General features: G+C 41.5%; 2 protein-coding genes across 4 annotated transcripts in view; one reads left to right on the top strand and one right to left on the bottom strand.

Moving 5' to 3' along the window:
* Positions 1-239: 239 nt before the first annotated feature.
* ckap4 (cytoskeleton associated protein 4) lies at positions 240-3049 on the bottom strand. The gene is made up of 2 exons (XM_063460294.1): positions 2684-3049; positions 240-1790 (listed from the first exon to the last, which is right to left on the bottom strand). The coding sequence occupies exons 1-2, from the start codon at positions 2993-2995 to the stop codon at positions 573-575; spliced, it is 1530 nt and encodes a 509-aa protein (XP_063316364.1). The 5' UTR covers positions 2996-3049; the 3' UTR covers positions 240-572.
* Positions 3050-5826: 2777 nt separating this feature from the next.
* The window catches only part of bltp3b (bridge-like lipid transfer protein family member 3B), a 32801-nt gene continuing 23200 nt past the window's right edge, over positions 5827-15427 (top strand). For 2 of the 3 annotated variants that reach the window (XM_063500460.1, XM_063500459.1), the window contains exon 1: positions 5828-6224. In XM_063500460.1, the coding sequence (XP_063356530.1) occupies positions 6181-6224 (44 nt within the window). In that variant the 5' untranslated portion in view covers positions 5828-6180. Of the gene's footprint in view, positions 6225-15427 lie in introns of all 3 variants that reach the window. The other variant, XM_063500458.1, reaches the window with a different exon arrangement.

The following is a 15427-nucleotide window of genomic DNA, read 5'->3' as shown; positions in this document are numbered from 1 at the left end:
GAAGTTATAAATAATGTAGCGAAGACGGATTATGATTTTTCCCCTCTCCCCATCAGCCACTGGGTAAATCATGTCTCTTATTTTTTCATTCCCGCCCTTCCTGTCAATACATCACCCATGATGTAATGAACCAAAGTAAGAAATCATTTTATCATGAAGTTCACACCCAGAAATAATTCTTCACAGTTTTGAGTTAACAAGGGTTTTTTTATTCTTAAAAAACAAAAAACAGAGTGAATAAAAACGAGGTGCTCAAAATGAGCTTATTGATCCACTAGAAAGATTAAAAAACAGCCAACTGGCACAAAAACGGTGAGTTTGAAAAAAAAATAATAATAGAAAAGTACAGTGCAGAATGAGTGTGGATTCACAGATCAGCAGTCCATCTCTGCCCCTCTCACTCCTGCCCTAACTGTCCTCATGTTTGTTCTTTTCTAGTGTGCAACTTCACGGCATCAACCATCAACTCTGAAAAACCTTTCTTTTTAAAACTAGGAAAAGCTTGTCACCCGTTTGGATTTATTATTGACCCTGTTGTTGGATGTTTTGACATCCCGATGGGACATTGCTAACTACTCCTCTGTGATGTCGGGCTGTTCAGACAGGCCTGCCAGTGACTCTGTGGTCTTCTGCAGGGCTTCCTGCAGGGCAGCGATAGCCTGATCGTGGCCTTCTAGCTTGGCTGCTTTGCTTTCCAAACCAGCTACCATGTCTCTTAAGTTCTCCAGCTGCTCGGGCTTCATCCTGCTGCTGTTGTCCTCCAAAGCAGCAAGCCTCCTCTCCAGGTCCTCCACCTGTTCACCCAGGCTGGAGTCTGCTGAAGGTAACTCTGTCTTGTCTCCTTCTAGAGCAGCTATACTAGACTGGAGATCCTCCAAACTGCTCTTCACTGCCTCCAGTTCTTGCTCCAAATTAGTTTTAATGTCCTCCACAGCTTTCCCCTGTGCAGCCAGACTGCTCTCATATGCATCATGTTTTTCAAACAGCGATTGTACTTTGGAGTTGATGTCTGATGCTGAGGCAGACATTGAAACTACGTTCTCCTCCGATGCTTTGACTCTGGCTGCAAGGTCATCAGTTCTCAGCAGGGCCTGAGTAGCTGCTTCATTCACTTGCTCCTCCACATTACGAACAGCACCGGCAAACTGCTCCATGCCACTCTCTAGCATCACAGCCTTGTCCTTCAGAACCTGAAGCGAAGCCTCGGTTGAAGACAGAGACTCCCTCAGATTCCCAGTGGTGTCTTGCATCACTTTCCTCACTGTCTCAATTTCCTGAGACACTGAGGCCACCTCTCGGTTGCGAGTCTGGAGCTCTTCCCTCACTGCACTGATCTGCTGTCTGAGGGAATCACCTGACGAGTCAGCTGCATCTTTGGCTGTTTTAATTTCAGCTACAGCATCAACAATGGCCGACAGCTCTTGTTTGATGAGAGCGGGGTCTTCGATGTCACCCAGGCGGGCTTTAAGATCAGCCAGCTGGCTCTGCGCCTCACTCTGAGCTTCAGTGAACTCTGCAACGCTGGCTTTAATGGACTGGCTGGCCTCAGCTAAGCGCTCCTCAATAGTCTTCTCCAGAGAGGAGAAGTCTTTCTCTCGAGCCTCCTTCACTTCATTGATACCCTCTGAAAGGTCCTTGAGTAGATCATTCTGGAGCCTCTGAAGGGCCTCCTCCACTCTCCTCGTCTCCACCTCGCCTCTCTTCATTCGACTGATGGCCCCCTCCAGCTCCACCCGTGTGATCCCCAGAGATGACTCCAGCCCATCCACAACACCCCTCAGAGACTCCACCTTTACAAAGAACATTGGAAACACAAAGACAAATTTTACTCACACTCTTCTCTTGCATTTAGATGTTATTAGATTTCACAGTCTACAGCTGTGCAAATGAAGCTCAAATTCAATGTATAAAAATGAAATCTCTACAATGGTGAAAAAGTTGGTGCAGGAATTTTTCAGTTTCTCAGTATTGTTATTCCCTGAACTGTATCAGAGCTTCACAGTGTAAGATAATCTTATACTGGGGCTCAGTGCAGTCCCTTGCTTCTAAAGGCCACACATCCTTTTTACATAGTTTGCTTCTGATTTATCAATCCTAGCAAACAGAAGGTCTTCAGTGGGCTGCTTTTATGTGCCCAAGATGAATCCTGTCTCCTCTCTCTTTTTGGTATCATTCAGATCAAGCACAAGAAGAAATGATATATGAAACAAGCCTTTAAAGGAGTCTCAGTCTCCACTTTAACAGCCTAGATATGAATTTGAATTTTTAGCAGGGATGAGTTCTGGAAAAGATATTGCCACCTCATGTTCTTTGTGAAGCAAGAGAAAGCTGAATCTCTGCATTAATGACTGACCTTGTAAATCCATCCTAATCTGCCCTGTCCAGCTTTGCAATCAGAAACGACTTGTTCTCATTCAAAGAAACCCGCGATAAAGAAATTCATAATACTGTAGATGACGTATTATTGAGTGGGTCTGAAATTTTATTACCCACTCACATTTTAGAGCTCACAAACACAGACTCCTAGAGTACATGAAGTAAAACCACATTATCCACGTCTATATAAGTGCATACGCGTTTATTATAAGGTAATGCTTCCTTTTAGAGTTCTGGAAAATACCTGGAACAATGAAAAGTGGCGTTTAGAAGTTCTATCCATTGATTCGTATTCTTTCCTACCTACCTGTTGAACGACACTTTCCACTTTGCCGTTCAGTTCTGCGCTTTGCCGTGCGCTCTCCTCGTGTTTTGCGTTCGTCTGGCGGATTTCATCCAGCACTTGTTGTACGTGAAAAGCAGCGAACCCTGCAGCACCTATTAACGCCACATAAAACACCGTGGTCACAAGAAGACTCAGGCAGCTGCCTGACCGTGGCGACCCCTGAGGTCCGGGGGCACTTGCTCCGTTGTGGCTGCTCTTTTGGCTTTTCTTCGGCGCATCTTCTTGGCTGGATGCGGCGCTCTTGTCGCTATTCTTTGGCTTTTTCGCAGTCATGGTTAGCGGGAGCTTTGAGACGTGTGTGTGTGTGTGTGAGAGGGGGCTGCTGGTTTTGCAGTCGTGGATGGAGAGGCTTTTCAGTCCAGTCCCACTGACTGGACCAGCAGCGTATCAGTGAGTGCTTCGTGTCTTTCCCCGGGGGGCTTTTGCGCTGAGGTATGCGGATGGGGGTTGTCCCATGCCCAACTCCAGGCTCTGAATGGGTCTTGTCCGGTGACATAAAACACTAGGAAGCAATGAATGATTAGTGGGCTGCTGCACTTATAGTAGATTTTTATATTAGGCATGTTTTTGTCTTTGCATCAGGTGTGATAATCGCATAAAGACATATTTATATAGGTGTGTCATACTCTCATCATTTGCAGAAAAACTGTGACTTTGTAATAACGTGAAGGGGAGAGAAGAAGAAAAGATTTATCAAAGTGTCAGTCTGTGTGCCATTCACACACTTTTGTCTCTGTTATTATTCTTACAAATTTCCCCTAATGCTGTTTTTTTTTCTTTCTTTCTGCTGATGCAAACTTTCTGCACACAGCTCAGTGAAGCAGAGCAGCGCAGGGAGGGGCACTTTCTTCCTTTCCAGTTTGCTCCTCCTTTCATACGTGGCAGCTGAAGTTTTGGCACGGCAGCAAATCACGTACTGTACACGTTCGCGCAGAGAAGAGACATCAGAAAAGTCACAGAGTCCGTGTGCAACTGTCAAAGTCAGTAAACGCATTATAAAGGTGAATGAATCACAGTTGTGGCACCAAAATCCCGTCACTATTGTGTGCTAAGTCTGGAGATTGCGTTTGATGTTTAATTTCAGTGCCAACAGTTCAGTGGTCTTAGTGATCTTTATGGCATCGTTAAGTACTAATTCATGGTATATATTTTTTAATAATGTTGTCATTTTATTCTTTAGGGCTTTCTAATCTGCATCTTTACCGATAGACTTTTATTTTATTTCTGGATTTTGTTCTTCAAACCACATAACGAAAACGTTCTGAGACAGAATATTAGTCCTTTTCTGCCCCTTTTCTTAAAAAAAAGACGTAAAAAACGACGAAATGGTCACATTCTCGGTTTGAACACTAGATGTCGCTAAGAGAGCGTTTTAAGTCAAAACCACCTTCATTACTTGCAGCAGATACACGGGAGAACAAGCATTGTTCTATACATGAGAGCATTGCATGTACAGAACACTGATGAAATTATTGACGTTCGTATTAAATTAAATTAAATTAAATGCAACTGTCTATGTTTCCCTAAATGTTTTATTCAGCAAAGATGTGCAACATAACAATTTTGCATATAGAAAAGTACAACAAAATTGCCAATAAAAGGAAGGAAAATGGAAATACTAAGTCAGAAGATGATAAAAATGTTAACATGTATATGTGAAAAAAACTATAAACTTAAAAAGTGGAATGAGTTACTCTCCTGTTTTATTCCAGAGGGAGAGCTTATAAGTGATCCGATACACACCTTGATTTGTTCCTTCAAAATGTACTGAATAATAATTGTGTATTAAACTCAAATGTGCAACAAGTTTAGACTATTAAGACAGTTAAAACAAGTCACAGTGTTACTTTTTGCATTTGCATTGTCTTCTTTTTGCATTTTTTGTTTTGTTTCGTGATGCTTAAATGCTTTCAGTTATTTAAAGCTGTGGACTGCAGGCAGGCCAGTTCGGCACTTTCAATCCTCTACTTCTACTACAAAGCAATGCTGTTTAATGGTCTGACGTTTTTAATTATGAAGTTAAAAAAGAAAGAAAGTTAATAATAGTGAAAATGATATTTCGTCATCCAGAGGACCCAATAGTGCCTGTATAGCTGGTTGAAAAGTTTTGTAGCTGTCTTTTAAATATGAATATAAATAGCTAAATTCAATCAGTAGACAGATGTTACGTGGTGTAAATTATGCAAAATGAGGAAAAGATTAATTTATCACGAAAATCTTCATTTCATTTAAAAAGTTTTGCATGCTCTTGTTACCAAACCCAAACGTTAATACAGGTGTCCATGTAAAAGTTAGAAAGCTCTAGGATTATACATTCAATTTCTAAAATGACTATTAGTAGTTATTATTATGGTTATTACTTTTATTTAATATATTTTAGAAATGTTTACACCTTAACAGGATTATAATGGTCTTAAACGGAGTATGGATAACTGGAAATGAGGTTGAAGGATTACTTTTCATCTAATGAATGGAAAAGCTCTCACTAGTGTGATGTCACCCCTGTTATGTCTTGTCCGCCGTTTCTCTGCTCTCCACCATTTAACATGTTTTTTTCTGTGTCCTGTGTTCTTTTTCAAAATTAAGTAATCAAAATAAAGTAATTTGATAAATGTCTTCATTTATATCTTCGACTTAATTGAAAAAAGGCAACTGAATAAATGAATGGATAAACCACTTTCATTAAAATGAATTTTTAATTTTTAAGACATGAATTGAAATTACATCTTCCTTAAAAATAGATCATGCCTTTAAAAATCCCGAAAGAAAAAAACATAATAAAAAAGAATAAAAACAAAATAAAAAGATAATACTTGTTTGTTTTATAAAAACCATCGTAAAATAGATTTTCAGAATAAAGTAAGTTACATTTTTAGAAAATGTAGATATGACAGTGAAAGTACGTCCAAAACGTTTATTATTCGAGACTGAAGTGTTGGCTTGATCAGCATATACTTTTAATATAGTTTAACAAGCCCCATTTCAGATGAAATGATAAAGAAGACATTTTGATATACTGTAAACGTTATCACTTGTAACACTGGCACTTACCCGGCTGTGCGTAATGGGAATTTCCTAGCAGACTATGAATCCCGCATTAGTCCCCGCCCAGACGCCGTGACAGCAGACGCCGCTCGGTCCAGGTGTACGGTGTGAGGTATTGCAGTGATCCGGACCGTTTCAGACCTCTGTCGGTATATTTGCGTGAAATGGCCTAACGCGATATGCTTTGTCTCCGAGCTTGTCTGTCACTCGGACGTCCGAAATGCCGTCTCTCCGCCCATCTCGCCCCTCATCTCCCAGAGAATAAAGCGGGAACGCCGCTAACATGAACGCGGGCGAAGGGATCAGGCTGTGAGCTGTGAGTTTAAACCTCGAGTGGGAAAAGCTAGCGGTTAGGCTAGCCAGTTAGCTGTGACACCCGGCGGCGGAGGCTCGGATATCGGATTTGCGCAACCATGGCGGGGCTCATCAAGAAGCAGATCCTGAAGCATCTCTCCAGGTCAGTGATGAGCCGAGGTTAACGCTATCAGACAGGGAGTGGAAATAAAGCGACGACGGATGGATCAAGCTGTCACAGGCGTTAGCTAGCAACCACAAAAACCTCACTTTAATGAGTTTATGCTTGCCGCACATAGATGAGGGATGTCCTGTAATTTAACACGTCCCTCCGTTGACTGTCACTGTGCGTTTTTGAGTTGGTAACCCTCACAGGACCTGAGACGTGGCTACCCAGCTAAGTGTGCTAGCACCACGCGAGCTGCTAATCCTCCAGACACTTGCTAAGTCGGGTTGAACCAGTCGTGTGGTTGAGTCAGATTGTTAAAATCAACAATCTCAGCGTTCACCTCAAGGTAGCTTAACCTTCAGCAACTGCCTAGCAGGTAGCTAGTGGGCATACAGTCAATATAGTAACGGGAAGACAGGTGCAGGGTACAGGTTTGTTTACATGGGTTTAAACCCCTTTTATCTGGCACTTTTCACCTTTGTGTTCCCCTATCAGGCATCATACTTAGTGTACATGGAGCCTCAACGTCCTATTACTCAAGATAAGGTCATTTAGAAAGTGAAATATATTGTCCTGCCCCCTAACTCAACATATTTAACAGCATTTTGCGTCGCTGTTAAACACCCCACCATATTATATCTATGTTGCCCTTTAATGCCTCTCCAAACGTCATGGAATAGTAATGATGTAGGAGCGTTCAGCTGTCACATTTCTAATCCAGATCACTGATGAGTAAGTCATGAAAAGCCTATAAGCATGCAGGTGGACTGGTTCTTGGAAAGAATGAAAAAAGCAGTGAGGTGATTGTCCTCACTGATAGAAGCCTTTGTTGAAACTGTGATGAATTTGTCACCCTGTATATTATATCAGCATTTGTTATTGCTGTGCCCTTGATGTTCTTGCACAGTGCTGCAGTTAAAAATTAAAATGATCTGCTGCACACCACTTATTAGTGGCACGTCCTTCAGCATCCTCATACGTGGTGTTGTGTTGAGATAAGAGCATGTACACATGACTGTGCATGCTGTCAGCAAAAAATTAGCATCTACTTTGACAGGAAATGACTGGAGGAGGCGTGATGTCATCTGTCTTTTGGCTTGCCATCCTTTTTTTTCTTTTTTTTTGTCCTGGCCTGATTGGTCTGTTGCTGAGCGGAAGAAGACAGTCGACCAGTCCTGCATCTTTCAATTTGGTGATGTCATGATCGAGGTGCTGGTGTCAGAATACCAGAGCAGGGTGGCCCTAAATGCTCTACTGCACGAGTTTGGCCACAGCAGGCTGTGATTCTGCATAGACTCTCTCTGCTTTATCACCATCATTATCTGTGTGCTTACAGCTGCAGTTTATGTTGTGGGTGTCAACAGCTTAACTGTTGCAGAGGACATTCCTCTCTCAAATACTGTCTGTGACTAGGATTGTCACAGTGAGCCAGCATCACATCGTCACAGTTCACTGATCAAGACGTCTGCAATGACCGTTCCCCCTCTGGGCAGGACAAGTGCACTGAGGCATGCATGACATATTAAACTAGTTGAAAGAGCCCCGTTTTCACGATGTGATCTGTTAGAAGAAGCTTTGTGTTTTACTTTTCATGCCTAAGAATGAGTTTGTGAATGCTGAGAGAGCACTGGCTGAGCTGCTGGTCTGAATGTTTTGCCCTAATGTGAAAGTGTTTAGTCGATAAAGTGTTTCGCAGAAGGTCGAACTCAGGTAGGCCCCGGGGGTGAGTTAACAACAAGGTGTTTGCTTGTCTGCGTTACGGACCGCTTTGGATATCGACACGACACTGGCTCAGAGCCAGACATGGCAAGATCCAGTTACACACACAAAAACAGATGTAGGGACGCTATGTTTCTCCTGAAAGAGGCTGTCTCAATGAGGTGAAAGGTCACACTCTCATGTAAAGGAATATTACGGAGCTGGGAAAGGAGCTTAATTACAGGTGTTCCAGTTAATGAATGAGCATTCATTTCCTTATTTCTTGTCTTCCTCCTTTTGTTGCTGCTTCATTTCTTAGCACATGTGATTCTTTTAACCCTTTTGTGGCCCTTTTAAAATGTCCTCACTTTCTTTATCCATTTTCTACCTCTAGTCTCTTAATCTGATTCTGACTTTTGTCATTATTAGTTTATTGTCCTCAGTATACAAATAAATATCCAAGAATAGCAAAAAAAAAAAAAAAAACAGGCAAGAGAATATACCAGAACTCAAGGTTTTGTTTTTGTCTGTCCAGCTATCAAAAAATGTCAGTGATTTCTTTGTTTCCATGTCTTGAATTCAGTCCTCCTCAAAGAAGCATACGATTTGACACTTTTAACAACTTTTTATATATTTTTTGCTGTATTTTGACCTCTTCCTTTCACAACGTCATTATCACTGAGTTAAATGTATGCTTATGAATGTCATAGGGCCGTGATATAGCACTACCACTAATTGTAAGCAGCAAAATTTACATCCAGAGAATCTAGAATCATGACTTGGATTCCCCAAGAATCTGATCTAATACATTTTCAATCAGGAAAGAGAAGATGGTTTATTTAGGTAGCTGGAATTGAACACAGTGGATTATAACTTATGTTTACAAATGTGTGTGCTAATATAACAAGTCTGTGCTTTCTCATCATTGGAGTTTTAGTGCCCATTGCAGTGGGAGAAATGGATTCATTTCTTCTCCTGTGTTTATCACCACGAGTATCTTCCCATCCTCTGCTGTAGCTGTGTAATAATGCACCATAGTGATGCACTCCACTATTCCCTCTGCTGGTGGGAAGGCTATTATGGCCTGAGTCATGACTAAGTGCCTCGCTTTGGGTGTCTCATCAGTGTGTAGCTGTGAAGTGCTTAGTGTGTAGGTTGTGTTTGTGCAGCGAGTGCAATAGAGCGACATTTGGCCAGGGTCCCTCCAGGCCTTGGCATCCTCTGCTGCCCGTGACTGGGCTGGTGGATTGTTTTCTCCTTCACGCTAACCTTTTCGCTGCCTCCACGGGGCCGTAAATATTCCACAAAGACGTGCTGTGCCAACACATACTCGCCTAACTTTTTCAGGTTGCCTTCATTGTGTTGTGGAGGCGTTTAGTAGGAGTTTGTGTATGTGGGATTAAAGGGTCTACCTCCTGATGTCAAATTCAAAAAGTAAGAGCAGGCAAAAATTCCAGGCATGCAATAAAAGTCCAACTGGTAGCATGCTTGAAGCCTTACTGGCAATATATACTCATCACCCACTTTATTAGGCACACTTGCTAGTAATGGGTGGGACCCAAGGTGTTGCCATCAGAACTGCCTTAATTCTTTGTGGCATAGAGTCAACAAGGTGCTGGAAACATTCCTCAGAGATTTTGGTCCATGTTGTCATTAACGCGTCACACAGCTGCTGCTGATTTTTTTTGACTGTACATCCATGATCTGTTCCAAAGGTGCTCTTTTGGTTTGAGATCTGGGGACTGTGAAGCTCATTTGAGTACAGTGAAGTCATTGTCATTTTCATGAAACCAGTTTGAGATGACCTGTGCTTTATGATGTAGTCATAAAGGGAACAATACTCAGGTTGACTTTGCAGTTTGATTTGCACCAAGACCAGCCTGTCTGACGCAAACAAACACACCACGTTCAAAGTCACTGACATCACCTTTATTCCCCATTCTGAAGCTCTTGTTTGAATTTCAGGAGGCCATCGTGATCTTTTGCATGCCAAAGTGCAGTGAGTTGCTACCATGCGATTAGTTGATTTTAAATACCCATGTTAATGATGAGTTGAATTATAAAGTTTTCGATAAGTGTAAATATTAATCAGATATTGCAAATGAGTCCAAAATCGCTGAAGATTTATATAATAGGAGTGAAAACAAATGAAAATGCTTTTTTTGTTTTAGCCTTTTTTTCTTGCCAAGACATTTACTTTCACTAAGCCAAAATCCAACCATCCATTTTCTTTCACTGAGGTCAAGTTGCGGTTTCAATTGGGAATCGAGAAACATGCTGAACACTTCCTTCTCTGAGTACTTGCATGTCTTTTTGACAGTTGATCATTGCAAAACACTGACGTCAAACTCAAAGCAGTGCACCTTTACTGTCTACATCATGTTTGCACACTGCAGTAATGAGACATGTGCTGTGATCCCTAAAACCTCGCAGTCTAGCTGCCTTTGAACACAGAATTGGTAAAGAATTGATAAAGATTTTCCCCTTTAGATAATAATATGATTATCCCTCTGTGGTTGCAGTGTAGCTGATTGAGCAGGGTATTTCACACAAACGTCACCCCAGAGATGTTTTCCAGTTCCTATTGGGGAATCCCGAGACACTCTTGGAAAGCCTGTCTTTCCAGTAAGCTTTGAGTCTCCTCCCTCCCTGCTGGAAAACCTACAAAGGAATGCACCAAGGAATCATTGTGATTAGATGCTTAAACCGCCTCATCTGTCTCCTTTTCACGCTCCCATCAGATCCATCCAGATGTAGAAGCTCCTCATCCAATCCCTAATACTTAGTCAGGCCACCCCAAAACAAATGGAAGCAAATGCAGGACTGTAACAAAAGATTTTGATTATCAGATCATTAATTATTTATATTCTAGTAAATCAAATAGTAAATTTGGGCCATTTGTTTTTTAAAAATGATGATACTGTAAATTGCAGGTTATCATATCATATAGCTTATCATCCAGCTAGCTAAGGCCAAGTGACTGATGCCTAATGCTTAATCATTTTTCTTAACCTTTGCTATCAGAATTTTGTGACCCAGAACAGATAAAAGAAGACGATGAGATGCGACAGAGCGTGGCTTGCAGCCTTCAGATACCGTTAATGAGTCCAAGCTTTAATCAAGCTCGATTAAAGCCAGGCAGTAAGAGGCAATATCCTCAGGAAGGCTCCAAATAATATGAATATTGGGTAAATAATAATGTATACTTTATTGATCCCCGTGGGGAAATTACGTGTTTTTCTCTGCATTTGACCCATTCACTCAGTGAAGCAGTGGGCAGCCACTAAGCAGGCGCCCGGGGAGCAGTGTGTAGGGACGGTACCTTGCTCAGGGGTACCTCAGGGTAGCCGTTCAGTGGATTCGAACCCCGACCTTCAGATCATGGGGCCACCACTCTACCTACTGAGCTATCCTGCCCCATGAGTTACCCAATAAAGATTGTAGACCACAGCAACTGGTAATTAAGAAGAGGATCCTGTGTGTACTGTGTGCTGCACAAACCCACACTACACTCCTCTGACCTGAAAGCGTATCTTAGGCATGGCTTTAAAAATATATTTTCATATTTGATGACCTGGCTTTGTATGAAATATTAGGGAAGCTTTTTCATTAAGTCCGATTACTGCCCTCCTTTTAATAGTGCCAGCCGATGGCTTTGAGAAACACTTTAGTGTGATTTAATGTGTGACTTGTCAAATTATCCCAGCAAGTCACATTCACCAGAAGCATCTTATTGTCCTAATTGGGCTCTAATTACATCCAGCGCCTGGTTACGTGTTGAGGAATACTGACCCTAATGAAAGGCGTTATCAGTCCAGCAGGCTCAACCCGCTCTCCTGTTTACACTGAATGGGCCAGTGAAGGATTTAGAGGGCTATTTAAAGCTCACGTTCACCATTTTTCTTGTTGAGCCAAGCAAAAAATGTAGGAACTTCCCTTTCTCTTCCCGTAAACTGCAATTCTAGGTTGCACAGGAATGCCCTGAAGATGCCGCCTGTGTTTCCTGTTTTATCCTCTTTCTGTTTGTCTCTTTGTTTCTCACTTTATGTCACCGCAGTCTTTGTTGCTAAAAAAAACCAAAACAAAAATAGAGTTGGTAGTCCTCTGAGTCATTCTGGCTATTTTGCCTCAGGCTCCTCTCTTTCTGGCACTGATGTCATCAGGGTGCGCCTCAAATGCATCGTCAGAGAGTAGGAAAAACCTGTATCCATTGACCAGATCCGCAGACATAAGCATACAGTGTGGCGGGCCAAATCTCTGCTCTTGGTTTGTGGTTGAGTGGGAAGTTGCAGGATCAGCGTACTGTTGGAGACATCCTTAGCTGAGTTTGAGCAAAATGACTCACAAACGGTTATTAGCAGCAGGTGTTTACTGAACAACAACAAAGTCATGCAGATGGAAAAAGAAGGATGAAAAATTGGTGATGCGTGTTGCATAAATGTGAACCTTGAAGCAGAAGGTTAGATTAGCTTTGGGTAAGATTCTAAACGGCAGGAGAGAAGGAGACAGCAGCTCTCTCCAAACATGACTGCACGAGAGCAGAAACTACAAATGGAAAGCCGAGGGGTAGATGGTACAACAGTCACTGCAGTGCAGCCACTTTCATTTGATCACATTTTAATATTAAAAAATAAATAAATTTTAAATGCTTTAAGGCTTTTAAAAGTGGCGTCCTTCTTTGTGTATCTTTTGGCATGACGGCTACTAATCGTTTCAAATGGGTCATGTGAAACTGGTTAAGTTTTGCAGGAATTAGCTCTGTGCTGAGTGGTTAATTTTGTCCTTTGGAGAGGCAGACACCCCCGCCTGCAGCCATTAGCCTGCTCTAATCTCTTTATGGGCCTGGATCTGGTCCGGTGAGCTGGAACCTGCTGACTGGAATAATGGCTGAAGGTCTAGTGTGGAGAGATGAAAGAGAAAGATGACAGTGTGTGTGAACATAATACCCTCTACCTCTTGCTGTTGACTGGGATCTACCTGCTTAATTTAGCTTTAGTAGCCTTGATATTAGACAGCTGATTAACAGCATTTTATTTGCTCACAGTAGTGATTTATTTATGGAGTTGAAGGAAGGCAAGAGGAAGCCCCGACTGAGGATGATATACCAGATAAGGTGCAAAAAAGGGAGGGGAAGCTAGCTGGCTAGCTGGCTGATACTTGATCAGCAGCAGAAATGAATATTTCACTGGTCACAAGGCTAAGACGCTCCATCTCTCAGACACAAACTGTTTCTATGCCCATGTGTGCATTGTATTGTTTGTGTTTTGCTTGTAAGAGTTTTAATTTATTTACTTTTTGGACTCATTCTGCTGTGCCGAGGCTCAGTTTATGCTTCCACAGCTGAATAATTTACACGGATGGCGAATACGAGAAGAATCCAGTGCTGCCAGGAGAAGGTGTTGGGTGTAAAGGAACTGGATTTTGACTGACTGAATCATTACAAACATGAGCTGCCGAATCACAAAGCAGTGATCACTGGACAGAGTGTCCTGATAGTCTGGGTCCAGACAGACCATCTGAACAAAAACAAAAACCTTTTGTCTTCTTATGACTATCCAGTTTCTTAATGGCTGTGTAATCATACAGCATTATTTCGGGAATGCTGAGAGCGCAAGTTTTTGAGCTCTTTGTGACTCTCACGAGCTCTCGTGACTTTCTTTACCAATGTGACTTTAAGAAGTTGCTTTCAGGTTTTTAATTGACTCTTATACTTCTTATTAGGCTAACCTGATTTTAGTCTCTTGTTATATTTTTCAGCTTTTACTATTGTTTTGAAAAATTGATTCAAATTCACCAATCAGTTACCTGCTGATGCCGAACTCACACAATGGAAAACAGTAGTTTAAGAATGCACACGACCAAAATGATTACAGCTGTGTGCAATCGAGCGAGCTTTGAAATCGCTGCTACAAAGACGGCAACATGGTCTGCGAACAAACGCAGCCAGTTGCCATCTTTGAATGTACTTTGGTGTGTGAAGACGGCGAAAAAGCGGCAATAACATGGAGCAACTCTGCCATCAGTCTTTTAACAGTTTGAAATTGAATGAGGTTAAGTTGGCAATTACACGCAATCTATTTGCAATAAAACGAAGATAAACTGTAATAAAATGGTGAAAATGGCAAATCTGTTGGCATCTACTTACACAGAAAATTTCACATTAACTACTTGCATTCAAAGCAAGAACCTCATAGATTTGAAATGGCCATTTGTTTGCCAATCTGACTCGCTCAGATTGAGTCCAGCATCGTGCAAATCTGTATTTATAATTGAGATGGCAATGATTTCCAAACCAATCTGCCCGAGAGTGATTGCAGTTGGTCCAAGTTGGACCGTGGTCGTTTGGAGACAGGATCGCCTCTCACTAGGCGACCTGTGCAGTGGCCTCATGATTGAAAGCGGTTGCCCAGAGGTTAAGTTATAGTCACGTATGAATCTACAACTCACAAGTTAATCCACCCCTTCCTGCTGTAATCAACCTTTCCTCAGGTTTTGCTGTGCTTCTTCGTAGAGTCACATATGGTGTCACATATCTATGTCTTGAGCATAGACGTATGGATTGTGTTATTTTTATTAGCTTGCTCTAAATTAGGAGGTGGGTATATCAAGACAAGTGTGTCCAGTGTTGGTTGGGTTTAGTGTTGACCTGATTTAATGGTAGCTTTGGCGTCCACGCCTAATGTTATTTCAGGATGGTCACCTCTGCTGACCTCACTAGAAAAGTACAACTAAGTAAGCACTATAGTGGGTTGAAAAAGCAATAGATGTATTATTCTAGTGCTAAAGAGTTTCAATAATAAATAATTATTTTTTTAACCTGATCCCAACCAGTAATATTATTTATATAAAATAACTATTAATAAGAGTCTGAGTTACAGTAATTCAAAGCAAAATGTATTAATATTTGTTTGTGAAATAGACAATAAATACAAAGATCAATCACACGATTTAGATCATGCCACAATAAAACTGCATGCCTGCATGTATCTTGACTTAACAGTGTTGATATGCAAATGTTAGGATAATATGGTGCTATTCAGTGGATCATGGCATTCTGGTAGAATCTATGCTCAGTTGGTTTAGACTCAGTTAAATGTTTTTTTGATTTTTATTTATTTATTTTCTGGTGTAACTCAGAAAGAAAATCTCTTTCTGGTGTCAGTTTGCTATTATTGAAGGTGTTCCACAGGGATCCAGTTTTGGACCTCACAGTGTTAACAATGACACCCCAAACTGTGGCGGACACGTCTATGGTCAGGTTTCATTTATTTATTGTTTTTTACCATTTCAAATGAATATCAGGCTAGGATCTAATGCTTTTGTGGGGCTTCATCATGGTTTCACTGCATTCTTCAAACGTGATGCGGACCAAAATTGGGAATGCACAGGGAAGGCCATGAAGCTCTTGACGGCAAAAGAAAGAATGTGAAATCAATAAAATCACAGTAGTGTTTAGAGGAGATTGTACTGAATTGGTCTACGGCGATTTCTGCGTCAAT

This window comes from Pelmatolapia mariae, linkage group LG17 (genome assembly GCF_036321145.2).
Source record: "Pelmatolapia mariae isolate MD_Pm_ZW linkage group LG17, Pm_UMD_F_2, whole genome shotgun sequence".
In the NCBI taxonomy this organism is placed as follows: Eukaryota; Metazoa; Chordata; class Actinopteri; order Cichliformes; family Cichlidae; genus Pelmatolapia; species Pelmatolapia mariae.
Note: the sequence above shows the minus strand (reverse complement) of the source record. Positions and strands in the feature narration are given on the sequence as shown.